This window comes from Tetrao urogallus, assembly GCF_951394365.1.
Source record: "Tetrao urogallus genome assembly, chromosome: 1".
Classification (NCBI taxonomy): Eukaryota; Metazoa; Chordata; class Aves; order Galliformes; family Phasianidae; genus Tetrao; species Tetrao urogallus.
Genome location: NC_136813.1, coordinates 109,939,207 through 109,959,329, shown reverse-complemented (window position 1 = coordinate 109,959,329; position 20,123 = coordinate 109,939,207). Strand labels below are relative to the sequence as shown.

At 39.9% G+C, this 20,123-nt stretch overlaps 2 protein-coding genes across 2 annotated transcripts in view; one reads left to right on the top strand and one right to left on the bottom strand.

Moving 5' to 3' along the window:
- CMSS1 (cms1 ribosomal small subunit homolog) overlaps positions 1-20,123 on the bottom strand; it is a gene marked incomplete at both ends in the record, with an annotated part of 228,109 nt that overhangs the window by 191,839 nt on the left and 16,147 nt on the right. The gene's annotated exons all lie outside the window — the stretch shown is intronic.
- FILIP1L (filamin A interacting protein 1 like) overlaps positions 1-20,123 on the top strand; it is a gene marked incomplete at both ends in the record, with an annotated part of 147,968 nt that overhangs the window by 115,959 nt on the left and 11,886 nt on the right. Inside the window, one exon of the mRNA XM_079538174.1 lies at positions 16,992-19,746. Coding sequence (XP_079394300.1) covers positions 16,992-19,746 — 2,755 coding nt within the window. The remainder of the gene's footprint in view (positions 1-16,991; positions 19,747-20,123) is intronic.

Genomic DNA, 20,123 nt, shown 5'->3' with positions numbered 1-20,123 from the left:
AGCCCAATTCTAGCTGGAAGACAGGCTCTTTTTTGTTTGGATTTGGTAAATCTTCTTACAGTACAAAATAAACGTTATCCTGGTCTGTCCATTGGTATTTTCACACAATACATTGTTATCCCTAAAGTCAATTTTTAAAGGATCAGTACAGAGGTATGACACTATTAAAGAGATCTGGAAGATTTTGATCACACCAGCCTGAATTTCCTCAAGGACTTACAAGGGGACAGCAGAATCCTCCATGCACACAAGCAACACACTTCTGAATAAGCTCTAGCTTATTCAGGCACAGTGCAAAGGCTTGGTTAAAAAATTCCATCTGAAAAACAAACACATTTTTAAGACTACGTTCACGATAAGTATGAGCAAGTAGCAAGCAGATATCTTTCTTTTTAATGAAACATAAACATTTTAATCACCATTTGTCTTCAAACACATGGACAGTACCCCCAAATAAATGAACTGCATTATGTAGTGAGGCAGTGGCACAGACTGCATAGGAAGGTGGTGGAATCACCATCCCTAGAGGCGTTCTAGAGCCATGTAGACACGGCACTGAGGGATGGGGTTAGTGGGAATGGTGGGGATTGGGCCAGGTAGGTCATATGAGGAGTAGATCATAGCAAAGTTTATCTGAAGACTAAAATTCAAATGTTCAAAGTGAATTGTGGAGGCATCTAGTCTTAAGAGAGCTGCACTAAACAGCACGGAATGCCCTTTGCATGGCCTAATTTACTCATCAGCACCAGAAGAGTTTATTTCAGTAACTTAGTGGAATTTCCACAACAGATCTGACTGTTATTTCAGGTATTTGTTCCTTGTGTTCTCCATGTTTATTCAGGGTGTACGCTGAAGGACAGGGAATACAAGAGATACGCTTTAAGCTCCACAGTCTAAATCCCTCTTTTTGGCCTTCTGCCTTTTTCCTAAATATTAAAACAAGCGACTCATTTCTCTAAGACCTTACTAAAAATAGCCAGTCGGGCCACTTAATTGTGTTAGCTGGAACACAAACATGCGAGAAGGAAAGGGCTCTGCAGGAAAAACACTGAGGGGAGAAAAAAAAAAAAAAAAAAAAAAAAAAAGAAAAGGAGGAAAAAAAAAAAAAAAAAAAAAAGAGATTTCATCTGGCCTTCCCATCATCACTCGGAGAATTGTTTGGTAGTTACATCATCAGGAAATAAAATACTATCCTCTGCAGACCCCGACTCTTTAAAGAAGGAGGGGAGAAAAAAGAACAGGCTGAAGTTCCTATCACCCTCTGAGGAGCTGAGCTAAGATCACTTTTTCTGTCACGGGAAAAAGCAAGTGAGAGAAAAATAAAAAATAATTAAAGAATAATAATAATAACAACCCCTTCGGGACAAGTTACTAAGGGAGATGCGGTTGGATATGACATACCCCCTCTTTTTTCAAGTTCCAGCCTAACTGCAAAGCGTTACAGCTGATCAGCCAACAGCTCGAGCGCCTGCGTTACAAGTGACCTGCCGCAGCCCGGACCGTTCCCCCGTGGTCCCTGGGCCACGACCCGGCGGGCACGGTTGGGGGCACGGCCGGCGGCACGGCTCCCCGCAGCGCCGCGCCGCCACGAGCCCGCTCGCCGCGCGGCGCCTTATATGGCGCGGCCATGACGTCATGCCGCCTAGGCTCGGGCCGCCCGGCGCCCGTCTCGCAGTGCTGCCGGCGGAGCGGCGGCGGGAGGCGCGCAGCCCGCACGGTCCCGCGTAGCCGGCTCTTCCCTAGCGGCTACGGGAGCGGCAGGTAAGAGCGGGCGGGCGGGGACGGCCTGCGGGGACCCTGCTTACGGAAGGGCGTTGAGGAAAAAGGTTGAAAGCCGCCAGGTTTCACCGGGATTGCTGGCAGAGCATCCTATTTCCCTGTAATCTGGCATAGGTGCAGAGCAGACGACAGGAGGGGTGAACTCAGCGGTGAGGAAGGAGGGAGACAGGGATGCGGGAGCTCCTCCGTAGCCGGGTAACGTCGCGGCTGCACTGCAGCTGCGTGGGAACGCGGCAGGTAGGGCTCCTGCCCCTCTGCGCTGCCCTTATCCGCACAGGTGGTGTGCTGAGCGTATGCTCAGACTTCTGAGCAACTTCTGCTGTAGTTCATGGGGCGACGCGGGAGTTGCCACCAGCACGATTCTGCCCGTGGGGCTGCGCTCCGTCTGAACCGAGCAGTTGCGACCAGCTCGGAGATCGACAAACTTCCCAACTTCTACACGCTGCTTCCCTCTTCCGTGTCTTGTGTGCAAGTGTCAAGTCACAGCAGCGCTGAGCTGTCAGACGGTGAGAAGGAAACTTTAAATCCCGGTCACCGAGCAAACGAAATCTCGAAGGAGAGCAGCCGCTGCAGAGCGGGATGGGCACCCGGTAGGCTCGGCTACAGCCTGCGGCTGTCAGCTGCAATTTGCGGGGACGCGCTCCTGTCCCCGGGCTGAGGAGCTGTCACATCTCCGCTTGTAGGAACAACTGTGCTCAGGTCAGCTCCACCGTGCTACCTGCTGATTCAGGCTGCCAAGCAATGCTCTCCTGAGGCTCATGTGCGCTTCCAAATGTTGCCGCGAGACCTTTAAAGTCGGACAAACTCTACTTGAAAGAAAAAAAAATCTGGTTTTGTTGTTTTCATTTTCCTTAATATCAAGCTACGTAGCTACAAAACACTAGTACAGGCTCGAGCTACGTAGCTACTAGTACAGACAGCAGAAAGCTGTGGAGATTTTTATTTATTTAGTTTCATTCAGTGCTTTAAACCCTTCAGAATCCTTGTTCAGAAAAGTTTAAGCTTCTATTATACAGCCATACGCATTACTGTGCTATCCTGCACACAAGGCATGGGAGACTGAGAATTGAAATCCCTTGTGAATGTTTTCGGGACATTTTTCCTCTAAAAACAAGTAGCAAACAGTATTTGAGTAGTCATTTTCCACATGGCTCTAAAATCCTTTATAGATATACCCTTCCTTTCAAACATAACTCAGGTATTTCTATATTATATTATTATAACCCTGGCATTTAAATAGATGTCATGTTTCCAAGGTAGTTTTTCTTGTAACAAGCAAAATTTACACTTCCGTTGATGCCATCAGTGCACCAGACTACAGAATCACGGAAGCAATGTCTAGTATATATGGAACGAAACAAAGCCCATAAAGCAGAACAAATGGAAGTTTATACTAGAAAACTAACAACTCAGACCGGCATCCTAAACCCTTACCAAGCCTTCTGCTTGCTATTCTATTGTAGCTGCAGACTAGCAACCTAATTCTCCTTCCCTGATAAATTTTGATTCCTATACATTATAAATTCAGTCAATTTAATACTTTAAAAATGCATTGGCAAGTTATAATGTGGAAATGTTAGCTAAATTATGAAAAGACATGTTAAAAAGCAGAATTAATAAGCAGCCCTTCACATATATCTGAAGGAAAAGGAGAGGCTGAACTCAAAGGACTACACTATGATAAAGTAAAAAGCATTTGCAGGAATACTATAAATGCAATAAACATGTTTTATGAAGGTAGTAACTAGAAATAGAAAAAAGCCTATCCATATCTAAGAGACTACTTCAGCTCTTCCAAATCCAAAACAGAATAAGGGCAATGCGCATCATTATATTATTTTGATAATAAGTGTCATCTGTACTGTGAGTACTACCAGTCTAATGCAAATCATGATATCTGTTAAAAAAATAAAACTACTTCATTTCCCATAGTTTGCCTTCCACACACCTAAAGGGAAAACATTCTTTGCCTTACACCTCTAGACGAATTTTGATCTAATTTCTACTGGTAAATGTCCAAAATAATTAGACTTGGGTATAACAATCTTTCGTAGTTGTTTCCCCCCCCCCCCCCACAGTATTGTGTGCCTTTGTTTTGTTATAGATTTCCTAGTACGTCTCGAAACTAACGAGTTTTAAGTAAACAAAATGTTAGCTGATATCACTTAACACTAAGAGGAAAGAAAACAGTAAAGGGAAAGAATAATCATGTAATTCAGTCTTCAGCACCTGGATTTCTTCTGTTAACTTTCTCTGTACCTCTCAACTTTTTTTACAACAGGTAACGTAAAGAGAAAGTGCTTTAGGAGCAAGCACCTCCTCCAGAAATGAGGGTCAGCCTCCTATCTAACTGCATTGACCCTTTGTTCCTTCCCTGTCACTCCCTTCCTTCCACTGACCGATGTCACATAAATGCTGATAGGGGAATTTTTAGAGATTGATCTCATGGATCAACATATCTAACTTGCCCTTATTTTATTTTCCCCACCAGTACCAGTATAAGCAAGTCACTGCTTGATTTGGCTTAATAACATCACCCGTGTTACTTACCTAATGCTGGAATGATTTATCACATTTGTCACTGTCATGGGAGGAAAAAAAAGAAAACCAAACAGCCTGATTTTACTCGCAGCAACAGTTTGCATTTCATGTCAGTTCTTAAAAGCTGGCATTTTTCTTTAGAAAAAGTCCTTTATAGGGGTAGGCTGGCATGGGAAAGTGCACAGCCAACACTCCTTGGGAGCTCTCCTGCACACAGCTTCTCTCAGATCCTGGGTGTGGTATCACCAGAACACAGCTCATTACAGATGCAATTAAAATACCCTGGAAAATATCTAAGTCAGAGAGTACTAAGGAGGTTATAATGTAGGAAGACTCGCCTTTAAAAACCATCCTATAAAATTTAATTCTGACTCATTAATAGTTCCCTTTAATCCTCCAGCCTGTCATCAAATTGATGTGAATTAGAAACCATGCCTTACCATTAAAAAACAAAAGCTTTCACTGCTTAGGTTTGTCTTTTCATAAATGGATTCTTCATAAATGGATATCCACAAGGTTTATCTTGAGTTTTCTCAATGTGGTCGAAGGCTTGGTTAGTTTCAGTCCCTCACTCCTGTCCCCTAAGAGGGTAGGAGACATTGCTGAAATACTTTAAATCAGCACATATGAGTACATATAAGCACAAGGCTGAGCTTGTGCTTATGTGAGGTAATGGGCATTCTGTGTCTTAACACCTCTCAGTCTGTTCCACTGATGTTGAGGTTTGCTGTGTTTCCTGCTAGTGAGACAAGAACCACTCTGACTGCAACTCTGGCACCATCTTGTCTCTGGGAGGTCAGAACAGCACCTCGCTGCCTGACTGATGGAGCATGCCCACCATCCTCGAGTTTTCAGGAGTTCAAGGACATGCTATTAAGAATTCAGTAGCACAGCGTAGCCTCCTGTTTAAAGGCAGTACAAAGCCAGTCCCACCCGAAGCATTGCTGGCTAAGCAGAGTGACAGAACCGAGGTGACAGAGCAGGGGAACATTCCTGCAGTAAGTGAGCGCCAGGTTATCCAAGACAAGTGAACACCCAGCACCAGCACCATGCAACCCTCCCTTAATTATAAAACAGAAAGCTTGAGGGTGAGAGTTCAAACTGACCTTGTTAGGCAACACTTCAAAACAACTACAAGTCATTCAGGTTGATAAACACACTTTTTTTTTCCTCTGTTGCAGAAGTCACCCCTTCTGCTACAGCTCATCGTGCATGTCGTGATGACATTACACACACTTTTCTTCAGCCTTGAGCTGTGTGTGGGAACCTGTTGCTGACCACCAGAGAGTGGCTGCCATGGTCAAGAAGCAGAATTCCTACTTGCAGAGCCCACTCGGGCTCAGGCTTCCACAAACCGTTAGAGAAGTACCACAGGCAGGGTACACAAAGCTCTGATGAACATGACAGAGAATGCAGATGCTAAGAGTGAACTGAAATACTTCTGACAAGGAAAAAAAAATACCTAGCTATCAGACACGTTTTGATCTTTGCACAGTTCCACAATAAGACCATTTCTAGTTTATAAAAAACCTTTCTGCTAATCTTGCCAGATGTTGCCAGATGCCAGTATCATTCACAGCATTCACACCCAACAGGACAAACAACATTCAGTTTTCATGTTTATACAATATCCAACACAATCAACATTGAGACCTTGAAAAGCCTTACCATTATTTCTTTTTAGACGTGGGCTGGTGGATTAATCTTGCATACATTTCAGGGAAGTAAAACAATACATGAACCAAATTTCATTGTCCTTTACAGGCTTCCAAAGGCCTGGGAAGGAACACGGCAATTACACTGAAGTCAGAGGAAACAATAGGTTAGAAGGTTTAGAGATCTCTCAGAAGCAGCTTAATAAATGCCACACTTGTTTTAGTTTTTAAACTTTAAAAGTGCTCCTCTCAGTTATGCAGTTCTTCAACTTCAGTCATTCCACTTTCAGATCCCTTCCTAGAGAAGAGGAAAGTGAATTAAATGAGCCTAATTTGTACCTCAAAGTTTGGCCTCCTGAACTTGGGGGTACCACAGTACCACATTCAGAGCAGCTAGCCCCTGACCTATGTGTCTGAAATCCAGCACTGCTCGTATTAACTTGGATGTGGCTCTCTGAGAACTAACTCATCAACAGCTATTAGTGTATAGGAACATGGGAAAAAACGCAATTTGCTAATGCTCAAAGCTAAAACATTTTCTTAACCTGCAAATAGCACCATATACTTTTTCATGTAAAGAGAAAATCTTTTGACTAGCAGCCCACATCAATCTTAAATTAAATATGGAATTCCCTTCAGTGAGAAAGCCACCATGAACTTTGGCAGACTTAAAACTTCTCCTAAAACATGTGTTTCTAAAACCAAGTCTTATACACATTTGGATGCATATGGGTTAACAGGATAGGGGATATAAACCCTCTGAAGCAAAGTTCTCAAGTACAAATTCTAGATAGGACATTCCAAGTTAGATAAAATAGATTGCATGCAGTGCAAAAAGCAAGGATAACAGTGTTTAGGCTTCTGCTAAGAGGTGGCACCTTTATTCTCTTTTGGTAAAATAGCAGAGAAAAGCTGACAGTAACCTTAAAGCTTAAAGATTTTGCTAACCTCTATAAAGGAGAAGGAAAAATGCAGCACAACATAGAAAGGAGCCTTTAGGAAAGTGTCTGCTTCTCCTTGCCTTGTTCCCATTCTCTGCTTGAGAATCTTTGTAAATGGCTAAATTCTCCTGTTTCAATCAGGATTAACTGAGAGGGAAAATATCAGAATTTGACAAGGTAACTTTTTATAACCTGTATGTGACCTTTGCATATTTCTAAACCAAACAACTAGCAAGTTCTGTCTAGAGATAATGGTGTCTTCTTTATATTCAGCATTTGAAATAACTTTTTTAATTAATGATAAAAGCTAAAATGTATTACATCAGAAACATACTGTACATGAAAGCATACTACAGGTCCTTCATTTATAGTGACATTTGAAAATAGGAAAATGTAACCTAAACATCACAGATCATCAGCCAAGAGGTAAGAGATCAAATAGGGCACGTAGCCAAATGCCCTTCAGTCACATAATGATACTCAATTATAAATCAGTCTGGGGTACAATCATGAGGTAGGGATTGCTTGACTGAACTAACAGTTGTTTGAAGATCAGGGAATACCTGGAGTCCAAAAGTCTTTATTTGAAGGGGCAAGGGAAATAGAAATTCACAGACTTTCCTCTTTACTAAAACATCAGAAGTAAAAGAAAATTCTCAGACTATCATCTATAGCTCTCAATTGTACCTTTCCATCCTACATTCTAAAACAGTGCAAGATCCTCTTGAAGAGGATCAGTTTTGAGAATGTTAATGTAAATCGCCAACAAGAGCATCTATGCTAAGGATTTAAATGCTTTAAACGTCTTGACTTTGCACCTTTAAATGATTCACTGACTACTCCCAGGCCAAGGTGGACCAGTGTCCTACTGAAACAAGAGAAAACACAACAGCCAAGCATCTCACACTTCAAGTCTCAACACATTCAGATGTAGGAGACATAGAGCAAAACATTTTGGAGGATTAGGACAGATGGCAAAGAACTGAGTTATTTCCCAGGCAGCAATGTCCACAGAATTGGAGCTTCAATACCTGAAACTGTGCTAAGAAGCAATTTGTAATATACTGGGATAGTTTTAATACAATTTTGGAAGGAACAATACTACAGATTTGGAAACTAACAGCATCCTTCATCACTTTTTCACTTCAAAGCTATCTTTAGCCAGTGAACTGCACTGTAATGCATTCCTACAGTCTCCTTTTCACTTATGTCCTCCAAGGTGAAGTGCTGGAAAAGTCCATTTTAGAGAAAACAGATACCTTCATATTAACAGGCCACTAAGAAAAAGATGTATGTTTAGCTTCAAAGGGAAATCTCTGTTTTATATAAGTGTTATTACTGTTCTTATTGCTTCCAGTCTTAGCTACTAGAAAGAACTGCATCCATATCAACAAACCTGATTATATTAAAATCCCTTGCTTTTTTTGGGAAGCCTTAACAGCACTGCTTCGTGCAACTCTGCATCACAGAAAACTTAATCATCTCAGTCTAAATTTTCAGTAAAAACTGAGGTTCATGTTTTCTGCCCCGAAAAAGTAGAATGGGGTGCTACCCCAGCCCAGCCTTCAAGCACCCAGAGTTTATTATACACAGAGCTACGTCAGGAGCAAAGCACACCAAAAAGGGTTTATTTTTGTCCTAGGATGTATGTATATAATAAAGACTTTATGGATACGAGCAGAACTTCAAGAAGCCACATAGTTTTGTCCTCCCACACAGGAGTGATGACACTGACGTCACGCCTGAGGAATGTTTGTCCGATTGTTTTTATGTATCTCCTGTTCCTCAAAATGATAGAGAACTCAATGTCTTCTCAGAAAATCCCATTCTAGACTTAAATACCATTAACATTTATCTTACAATATTTAATCTAAATGTAATAATTACAATTTAAGCACATACATTCTTGTCATGTTCATTGAGTACATGAAGAACGCATCCCAGTTTGCAGCCAACTTCCACCTTAGAGCAAGTGGCCACTGTATGACTGAGCAGCCTACCCAGCATTGGTGGCAGCAGAAAGTTCAGCCTCTCAGTTCAACAGAAGCATGCATGGGAGCATGGAAAATTTTAAATTTTATCATTGTTGCTAGCCAATAACATACAAATAAGGCCATGCCAGCATAACAGAGAGGCACAATGCCTATATTGCCCTTAGATGAAAATGTGGCCCCAGACATTTACTTCTATATTAAACGTGTGTTAAAATTGTTTTAGAGAACATCCAATTCCTGTAAATGTTATGGGAAAATGACATTTATGACTAACCAGTCTCCTCTGAGAAACATGATGTGTTTTTGTTGGCTAAATTCCATCTTCTGTCATACCAAAAATATTAACCAATTAAAGTAGAAAAAAGTTGGTATGAATTGGATACTTGCACAATCGTGCTCATTTCTGGTCAGGACAGCAGCACAGCTCCAGGTGAATCAGGTAGCAGAAAAGCATCTATTTACCTAACTGCCTCCAGAAGAGCACTGGTAAAGTGGAGGTCCACCTTGAACCTACGCACTATAATATCATATACCTAGGGGAAAGGGGGGAGGAAATCAAATTAAATTATAGGCAGGAATTATCTATTGAAATTGTTTAGAGATAACAAATTTCAGACTGTTGTCTTAATCTAGTAGTAACACGTTTATTTAACCAAAAAGTGTGAAAGGAAGGTTTAAATGTTACACACTTTTATAGAGCTAAAATGACTGACACATTTAGGGATTCAAAACTTCTGCAAACTGATCAGTTACTTAATTGATGGAGATTAGATACCTAAGACAAAAAGCCAACCCTCAAACTGTTGGCACTTGTATGAACAGGAAACACAGCATACAGTGTATTACATGCAGTGTAATACTAGGTAGAAGTCCGCAGTGGTAACGGTACAGATACTCCATACAGAGAATGCAAACACATACATCTGCCCACGGGGAATAAAGATGAGTAAAAATGGTGGGAAAGCACTATCCTGTTTACCCCTGTGGTACCAAGTGCTTCATAACACTGGTGATTCTAAGAACAGTTCAACATCATGGGGTCAAGCAATAACGCTCTAGCAGTAATGATTAAATAATTAAACATTAAGTACACAGCTCAGGCTCATAAAGACACATGATCTTTCCTACTGATTTAATTTATTCAAAATGAAGTCAAAGTGACACTGTCATTTAAAATTCACAAATTACACAAAGCATTAGTTGCCTTATTTTGTCTAGTAACAGTATCATTAAAGCCTCTTTGAATTAATTCTCAAAATGGTCTGTTATAGTAAGTCAACACTGCTTTTCCATTTTAATAAATCTGAAGCTCAGGCACAAAATTTTACTTGTTTAAGATGAAAAGAAAAAAAGCAGGACCTGGATTAGTAACTGAGAAGATTTGCCTCAGTCTTGTTGCTTTGACCCCTATACCACATCTCTTGTGGTTCATCTTTCCATTTCCTTCAGAAAGCTTTCCATCTGCAAAACTATAATTTCCTGGCTGACGCAAATTTGAAGAGTTCCAAATTCTGAAGTTACTTGTTTTATTTCTGACTTTACAGGCAGTTTGCTGGGGGGAAGGAGAGAATGCACTACGGTAATTTGATAAAATCCCAAACTATTAACCAGCAAAACCCAAGTCGTATTCCTGTGAGCCTGTGAAGTTATTCATCCATTTAAATTCTGAACAGAAGAGGATTAACACTTGCATGCCACTGAAATGCCAAGAGAAATAGATACTAACTTCAAAGAATAATTAAGTAACCTGAAATAGCTGTTAATAGAAAGAGGGAAGGAAGGAAGGAAGAGACATACATCTCCAACATGTAACGCACCACAACACAGACCACAGCTCATCGTGCCATGCTTTCCAGTAGCTGAACTCTGTGAGACTTATTAAGGCTAACCCCAAGTAAAGATTATTACTACTGCGGTCAGACAGAACTCATTACAATTATGTTTTTCAGGATATGCAGTCAAGAAAAAAAAAAATAAAGCTGTCTGCAAGTGAATAGGATAGCAACATCTTCACTCCTAAGAATCCTGCTCCTTCCTTTAAGTCTCAGGTGTTGCAAATCTCAGGGCTAGCATTACAAGTCTAGAAATCAAAGGCCAGAATTAAGAACTCATAACTTGCAAATACAAGCAGTTATTGCCAAGAGATTTATTTATGAAAGACTGATGTTCTCATAGATGATTTACACAAACTTCCAGATATGGAAAGGACATAATTCAAGATAGACGTTTCTTAAACTGAGGTTTAACATAAAATTTATGATAAAATGAAACTGAATTTTAGTGCTGGACTAAAATGACTCCAACCACAGTCCTAATATCTGTATCTCTATCCCACAGGATGATTTTTCAGCAGCACAATAGTTGTGAAATCATGGCCACAATCAGTGTTATTCTTACAGATTAATTTGGTTTTCAAAGACCAAATAATCCCATTCACGTTTACTCAGCATCACAGCTAAATATTTCTGGTTATCCATTTAAAATTTTGCCCAAGTTAACCCAGAACTGGCAACGCCATTCACCATATATGACTTGTATTAAGCCTTTTGAAGCAAGTCAGCATTTTAAGCATCAGATAAAACAATGACTACCTCTCTGCAGTAGTCTGTGGAGTAATAAGCAGAACTCACACTCCCCTCATTAAAAGTCCTCATTTAATAGGATAAATTTCCTTATCAGGAAATCTGCCTTACAGACAGTCTCTTGCTGCTGAAACACCCTTTGTGGAGATTTGCATCCTAGTATAAACTAATGATTTAAAAATATCTATACATAAATAACATACTGGAAAAAAAATATTAACGTAAGTGCTAGCATTCTGTTGGGAAGTGCTGACTGATTCAGATAAAGGCAACACATTACCCAACAGCTATGGTATGCTGTTGCCGCTGTAATTTCAAAGGCTTTTGACTTTCTTTATGACGGGGGAAAAAAAGAAGCATCAACAAAGATAATAAAGAGAGCTATAAAAGTAGCCAAAACATATGTCTTCATAAAAGCTACGCATCAGAAAGTAGGACTGCAGGCAAAGAAAAGAAATGTGCAGCCACCCCAAGGCCAGAAACCCAGTTCAGCAAACCCAGATTTTATTGCCACAAACTGCGGAAGGCACAGACAGACTGGCTTTCTGCCGAAAATAAATACTTAACTGTATTGGTGTCAAAAATTACACCAACTTGTATGATTTACCAGAAATGATGAAGCACATTTCTTCTCTTATTAAAAGCCAGACCGTGGCTTATTGCTAACTGGGAAGAATGCCTCAGACGGAGAGGCATGACTTCATCTACATTTAAAAGCTTTCAGCTTAGCATTTTTATTTGCATTGTACAGGGGGAAATTCAAGTACATGCCCAAAAACCTTAGACGCAAGTTTCCTTCATGTTATAACCTGCAGAACCTCTGGTAAGCCACGCATTTAAGCGAGGAAATAACACATGAGCTCAATAAAAATAGGTGTATTGAAAACTTACCAAAAAAGCACCAATGACATTCAAAATCTCTGCCATTTCTGCTGAATCAAATAAAAATCTTGATACTCATCACAGATATACTAAGATCACCAGTAGTTTGGCGAAAGAGATGACAGAAGTCCAGCTTTAAAAGCCAACACCTGCTGCACTAGCATCCTTACAGAATTCACCCTGTGACTGCTTAAAAAATTTTAAAAAAGCATTTAAAAATTATTATTATAATCCTAAGAGTAATGATTAATTCTAGGCAAACTAAAAAGTTGTGCTGCTAAGTGTAATGTCATACAGCCCAAGACAACGCAATTAAATCCATGATATCAAGGACAAGAAGCTATAGGATGAATACTGAGAAAAGCAATTACAATGAACAGAGGAGAGCTTACAAAGACAATGTATTTCTTTAAGCTAAAAAGACTGGTATTGCAAACAGGTAGGACAGTAAGACAATAAAACAATAATTTATAACAGAAGCCACATAGAAAGAGTAATAAGACACTGCCCTGACTCTGTTTAACTACCTACCATTCAAGTTCATAAAAGCAGTTTCCAATGCCTGTTTTTGCTGGCCTGGATTCAGAAAGGGTTCTTGTAGTCCTATGAAGTCAACTCCTTGGAACTATCTATGAATGCTTTGTCTAAATGAGATACCTGCCTTTGTCTAAAACAAAATTACTTGATCACAAAATTCAACTGGAAATGAAAATGCTAAAAATATTTTATGGGATAGGGGGCGTCTATTCATTTTATTTCTACTTTTTTTCTTTTTAAAGCCACCTTTTTCTGACCTTCGCACGCTAGAGCTTTTGGTCAAATAGCTCCTTCAAATCCAGCATACTTGGGTCCTTCAAATAGACCTGGTAGCTTTAAACCTTATGGTATGGCTAAAAACACAGCAGGCCCAAAGTCACATCTTCACTTTTACTTTTCCGCTACTTATGTGGCCAGACTTTATAAGAGAAGACAAGGAAAGCCAGACTTAACATTGGCAGTGCAGAAAGTCCACCAAGTATTCAGTTTCCATTTTGCAGTCCCACAGTCACCAAAAGCAAGTGCAAAAACATATTTGATTACATATATTAAAGTAATAATATTACACCCCTTTTCTTCTATTTAGAAAAACATTAAAATCATTTAACAGCTTCTAACTATGCTCCATAATTTGACTTCACTGAAGTCATGTTATAGATTTAAGGGGTTAGAAGTATTTTCTTTATATGTCTGCTTGAATTTTAAAATTGTACTTTATGTTTTCAATCAAAGAAACATTTCCATGTACCCTAGAGTGTTTTGGAATGACCAAGGAAACAAAATCTCCTGAAAATTCTTATCAGCTTATACAACAATCCAGTTGAGTTACCAATAGTTTAAGCACTTCAGTTCGAATAACCACGGGAATACATGGTTACTGATCACAGTTTGGGTTAGACTCTCTCAGATAAGCACTCACTTTGGGCTGGAACCTCAAGCATACTGCTGAATCAAAGCTTGGGAAATGAAGTTACATGACAAAAAAGGAAAATGGGAAAATAATACAAACTGTACATGTACGTAATACTCACTGGAAGGACTTGTGGGATTATTCACTCAAAGATCTGCCAACTGACTTTACCGATTTATTTATGAACAATTCTCTTAGTTGCACCATAAAATATTGCACAGCATTCCCATGAAAATCAGAATTGTTGGGTTATTATTTAGCCCAAGAGTCTTCCTTCTAAAGCAATTTAAGGGGCATCAGTCACTGTGGCATTACAGTTTTGTTTGGCCAGAGATATCAACTAGCTAATAAAGAAGTGTTGAGTAAAATCTCAATTAATTTAGGTATTAATCACGTTAGCTAAGTTTGCCTTACAAAAATGAATTACAACAAAGCGAGCTAAAATAAAACACATGCTAATAGCTCAAATCTATTTCATCCATATTAATCTGTCCTAACTTCACGCACACACACAAAAAAATGAGTCTATTCCAAATGAAATCGTTAGTTGTGCTTCTGTTATGGTTTTTATATCTATGGCAACAGTAAATCATCGATTGAACTTCACTACTAAAGCATTCAGAGACAAGGGTGGGGAGAGGAGGGTGATTTTTTTCTAAAAGGAAATCAGACTCGCTAACATTAAAAAGATGACCCAAGTTTATGCACTGACAACACAGTAAAAAGCCGCCTTTGAAGATGGCGTAGACCTCTTGTTCTGTCAGCCAGCAACATTCTTCCGAGCTCACTTCACAAACCGCTCCCTCTCCCCTTACACCTTTTCATGTCAGTTTTCCCTATTACGCTAATCTACTGTTGTAAAGAACTTGGGGCTGCTTGACAACTTTGAAATCAACTCACTTTTTTTTCGCATTCCACCAATTTTTCACTACACTGTATTTCATTACACTGAATGTAGTGAAACTGCTGCACTAAAATAAAGACTGTAGGGGCGGTGGTAAAGGTGTTACAAAATTTGATAGTCATAGATTTCTATTGAGTATCCTCATCCTGGAGCAGGTCCAAAGAGGGGCAACAAGGCTTGTGAAGGGCTTGGAGAACATGTCGTATGAGGAGCAACTGAAGGAACTGGGGCTGTTCAGTCTGGGGAAAAGGATGCTGAGGGAAGACCTTATTGCTCTCTTTCAATACCTGAAAGGTGATTTCAGCAAGAGCAGGGCTGGTCTCTTCTCACTGGTGACATGACGAGGGGAAATGGCCTCAACTTGCACCAGAGAAAGTTTAGGTTGGACATCAGGAAACACTTCTTTACAGAAAGGATTGATAAGCACTGGAATAGGCTCCCCAGGGAGGTGGTTGAGTTACCATCCCTGGATGTGTTTAAAAACATGTGTGGTGGTGCTCAGGGACATGATTTAGTGGCGGGTTGGTAGAGTTAGGGTAGTACGGCTATGTTGTGGTTGGACTTGATGATCTTTAAGGTCTTTTCCAACCTGAGCAATTCTATGATTCTGTGATTAAACCACACAGGTCTGATGGACAGCTGCAGAATGGCAGGGGCTTCCTCTTTACATGCACATAAGCTACCATGCTACCAAAGAGGATGTTGCTGAGGCAGGCCCAGAAATACATACCTCCAGTCAGTCAACAGCTAATAAAGAGCTGTGCTAAGGATGCCATTATCTAAGCTCTTCCTGAACTAAAAGGCTAGCTGCAACAGAAGCTTGTCAGTGGAAAGGTAAAGACTTCCTGCTTGGACATCACAACACTGACCAGGCACAAATGCAGAACAGGAACCTTATGCATCAGTACTTACTCTGGAAAGTCCTTATCATACTTCAGAAAGAGGAAAAAAAAAAAAATAAAAAAAAAAATAAAAAGGAAAGAAAAAAAGCACGGGGTTTCAGCTAATAAGTGCTTAAGCTGTGGAAGAACACTCTTGAAAGGCACTTCCTTCTCCTCCTTGCCACTCCATGCAATTCAATATATATCATATGAACAGCAGTGAAGCATGATAAAATTCTAAAGCTTCATTAGTTCAATCTAGGCTGTTAAGTACTTTATTGAATATCAGAAACATACTTAATGTATAGATCAGCGATGGGAAAAATCTAATTGAAAGGAGGTGCTCCCAAACCTAATCTTGTCTCATATGCACTGTACAAGTACCTCCCTGACAAAGAAAAAAATCTACAAAAGAACCTAATTATTATCTGAGATTTCTGGAGGTTTCTTGGAATTTTAAATGAACAAATGTGCAACCTAATCGCAGGCATTGAACAATTTAAGTCTGTTGCATCTCGGTTAAGACAGCATTAATACAAATTTGTATGCAATGATTTGGGAGAACCATTGTGAAAAATTTCAAGAGTCATAGAAAGTAGAGATGCACTTCACTACATCTTCAAATTTCTAATATAAGACCAAATCCGAACCCAGCAGGGAGCAGAAAATTTGGCCTTCTTATGTTCACAACCTACATTCCCGTTTATCTCTTTACAGAAGATTTTTGGTGATATAATGTAATAGGGTCTGTATTTCCACAGAGAACAGACTCAGAGACATTGTTTGGTTTTTTGCTTTGATGCACTGTTTAGAAAGTGGCATTAGTTAGCGCATCTAATAGCCCAGTGTGGGTACATTTCCTTCACGCACTTTAACACTTCAACATTAAAGGTTTAATGATAAACATTGTAAAAGATCAGGATGGTTTACAAGTCGCTTAAAGGTATTAGGAGGTTTATACAGCTGTAAAGTATACCTGCCCTTGAGGGCTGCACTGATTTAATTTCTCAACCATGTGATTATTGCATTTTCAAAATAACCTGCATGTACACACCTAGTCTCAGCAGACAGCAAAATCAGCATTGTTTCAGAGCAGAACAAACAGCTGCATTGTGCTGATACTTGTCAAAAGCTAAAAATGTAATTAAAGATGCACAACTAAAGAAGTTTTTAAGTGTAAACGATAATTATTGAAGTGTCCACTATAAAAGAATTCTGAGTAGAAAAGCTAAGACTAGGGTCTTCCTTATGACACTACAAGGAGAGCTCTGCTTCTAGTTACAAATAATGTTCATGCACATCTGGCAGATGTCATAATGTTTCAAGTGTGTTTTTAAATGCCCATTGAAATGGCTTCAAAATATTATATTATTTCCTCTCCCTAGACTGAAAAAGCTTCTTGAACAAGAAACAGCATATCAAGAAAAAAAAGAGAAGGAAAACAACAAGAAAATAGCTAAACTGAAAGAAGAATTGACTAAACTGAAATCCTTTGCTTTAATGGTTGTGGATGAACAACAAAGACTCACTGAGCAGTTGAACCAACAAAGTCAAAAAATTCAAGAGTTAACCACTTCTGCAGACCAAGCACATGAGAAACTCGCTTTTGCTGAAGCAAAAGCTCAAGAGCAAGAACAGAAAGCCAGCAGGCTGGAGGCTGAACTTCAAGTCCAAAACAGTAAGGTTTCCCAAGATCAAGAAGCAATGATGGCCAAACTAACCAATGAAGACAGCCAGAATCGTCAGCTCCGGTTAAAACTGAATGCACTCAGCAGGCAAATTGATGAGCTGGAAGAGACCAATAAATCTTTAAGAAAAGCAGAAGATGAACTGCAAGACCTAAGGGATAAGATAAATAAGGGAGAATATGGGAACTCCACTCTTATGTCTGAAGTGGAGGAATTAAGGAAACGACTGCTGGAGATGGAAGGAAAAGATGAAGAGCTCATAAAAATGGAAGATCAGTGCAGAGAACTTAATAAAAAGTTAGAAAAAGAAGCATCACAGAGCAAGAACCTTAAAGGGGAAGTTGACAAACTCAACAAAAGAATTATGGAGCTGGAGAAATTAGAGGATGCTTTCAACAAAAGCAAACAGGAATGCTACTCCCTGAAATGCAACCTAGAAAGAGAAAAAATGGTTACAAAGCAGTTGTCCCTTGAGCTGGAAGGCTTAAAAGCTAGGGTTGGAGAGCTCGAAGCAATTGAAAGCAAGTTAGAAAAAACTGAGTCCACACTCAAAGAAGATTTAACAAAGCTGAAGACTCTAACAGTGATGCTTGTGGATGAAAGAAAAGCTATGAGTGAAAAAATAAAGCAAACAGAAGAAAAACTGGAAGCTGCAACTTCTCAGCTCCAGGTGGAAAAAAATAAAGTGATGTCCATTACAGAAAAACTAATTGAGGAAAGTAAAAAGGCACTGAAATCAAAATCTGATGCAGAGGAAAAAGTGTCCAGTGTCACAAAAGAAAGAGATGAGCTGAAAAACAAACTCAAAGCAGAAGAGGAGAAAGGAAATGATCTTGCTTCCAAAGTAAACATTCTAAGAAAAAGACTTCAGTCACTGGAAGCTGTTGAAAAAGAATTTCTTAAAAATAAGCTTAAAGAGACTACTAAATCCAGCACTTCCTTGCAGCAGGAGAACAACAAAATCAAAGAGCTTTCTCAAGAAGTTGAGGGGCTTAAGCAGAAGCTGAAAGAAATGAAGGCCATAGAAGACGATCTTATGAAAACTGAAGATGAATTTGAGTCTTTAGAACGAAGATATGTCAATGAACGGGACAAAGCCAAGCTCCTGTCAGAGGAACTGGAGGCTGTGAAAATGGAAGTAGCTAGGTATAAACTATCAGAAAAGGCAGAGTCCAATCAAGAGCAGCGTCTTTTTAAGAAGCTCAAAGAAGAAGAAGCTAAATCGAGTCACCTTTCCAGAGAAGTAGATGCACTGAAGGAGAAAATTCATGAATACATGGCAACAGAAGACCTAATCTGTCACCTCCGAGGTGATCATACTGTCTTACAGAAGAAACTCACCCAACAAGAAAACAAGAACAGGGAGTTAGCAAGAGAAATGGAAAGCCTCACAAAAGAATTAGAGAGGTACAGACGTTTCAGTAAGAGCCTCAGACCTGGTGCTAATGGAAGGCGGATATCTGACTTGCAGGTTTTTTCTAAAGAAGTCCAGACAGATCCAGCTGACAACGAACCACCCGATTACAAAACCCTCATGCCTTTAGAGAGAGCAGTCATAAATGGGCAGCTGTATGAAGACAGTGATTATGAGGACAAGGACAGCAATGAGGAGGAACAATCAGTGGCTTTCAAAAGCAACTCATCCATCGGGAATGCCATGCATAAGAAATTATGGATCCCTTGGATGAAGTCCAAAGAAAACCACCACCAGAATGGAAAGATTCATACAAAGCAAAATGGAAACTGTGCACAGGCTGGAGACTTAGTGCTAAGCCATACACCTGGCCAACCTCTGCACATAAAAGTAACTCCAGACCATGGGCAGAACACAGCAACGCTCGAAATAACAAGTCCTACTACAGAAAGTCCTCACTCCTATACAAGCACAGCAGTTATACCTAACTGCGGCACTCCCAAGCAAAGAATAACTATTATTCAAAATGCCTCCTTCGCACCTGTAAAGTCAAAAGCATCAGAAGGTTACATGAGCCCAGAGCAAGCCATTTCTCCCATTACTATGGCTGCTTTTGCAAGATCTCAGACTCCTGACTCATGCGGTTCCTTAACGCCTGAAAGAACAATGTCCCCGTTGGCTTTACCAGGCTCAAGTTCTCAGGAACAAATGCTCTCCTCAGAGCCTTTGGAAATGGGAGCCAAGCATGCCGTTTTCAGAGTATCCCCAGACAGGCAGTCATCATGGCAGTTTCAGAGATCTAACAGCACGGGATCAAGTGTAATAACTACTGAGGATAACAAAATCCACATCCACTTAGGAAGTCCTTACGTCCAAGCTCTCACCGGTACCAAGACCGTCAGCCCCTGTACCCCAGTGCAAGATAACAGAACTCCAGCACTAGCTAATGGAATACCCAGTAAGCCCACCAATAAAATCACCAGCAGTATTACTATCACACCAACAGCCACTCCTCTCCCACGGCAATCACAAATTACAGTAAGTAATGTCTATAACTGACCCTCATCCATGCTGACACCCTTACCAGCAACCCATCCTGTTTTTCATCCCAGCAAGAATTATTTGGAACGGCCCTTTTCCTATGGGAGAGATCTGTGCATGAACTTTACAACAGTATATGAAACTAACGTTAAGTTTTGCCTGCTTAGTGTTATCAAGTGTGCACTTACTGTATATCTTCTAATTGAAATACAGTTATGTAAAATATCTAGTCTTGCACTTGTATAAATGCATCTTTATGTATTTCCATTTTCAAAATAACTCACATTACTTTTGACTGCAACTTGCCTTGGTGAAATATTTTAACATTACAAAACCAGTAAATAATTGATTATTTTTATCATTGCTTGCAGAAC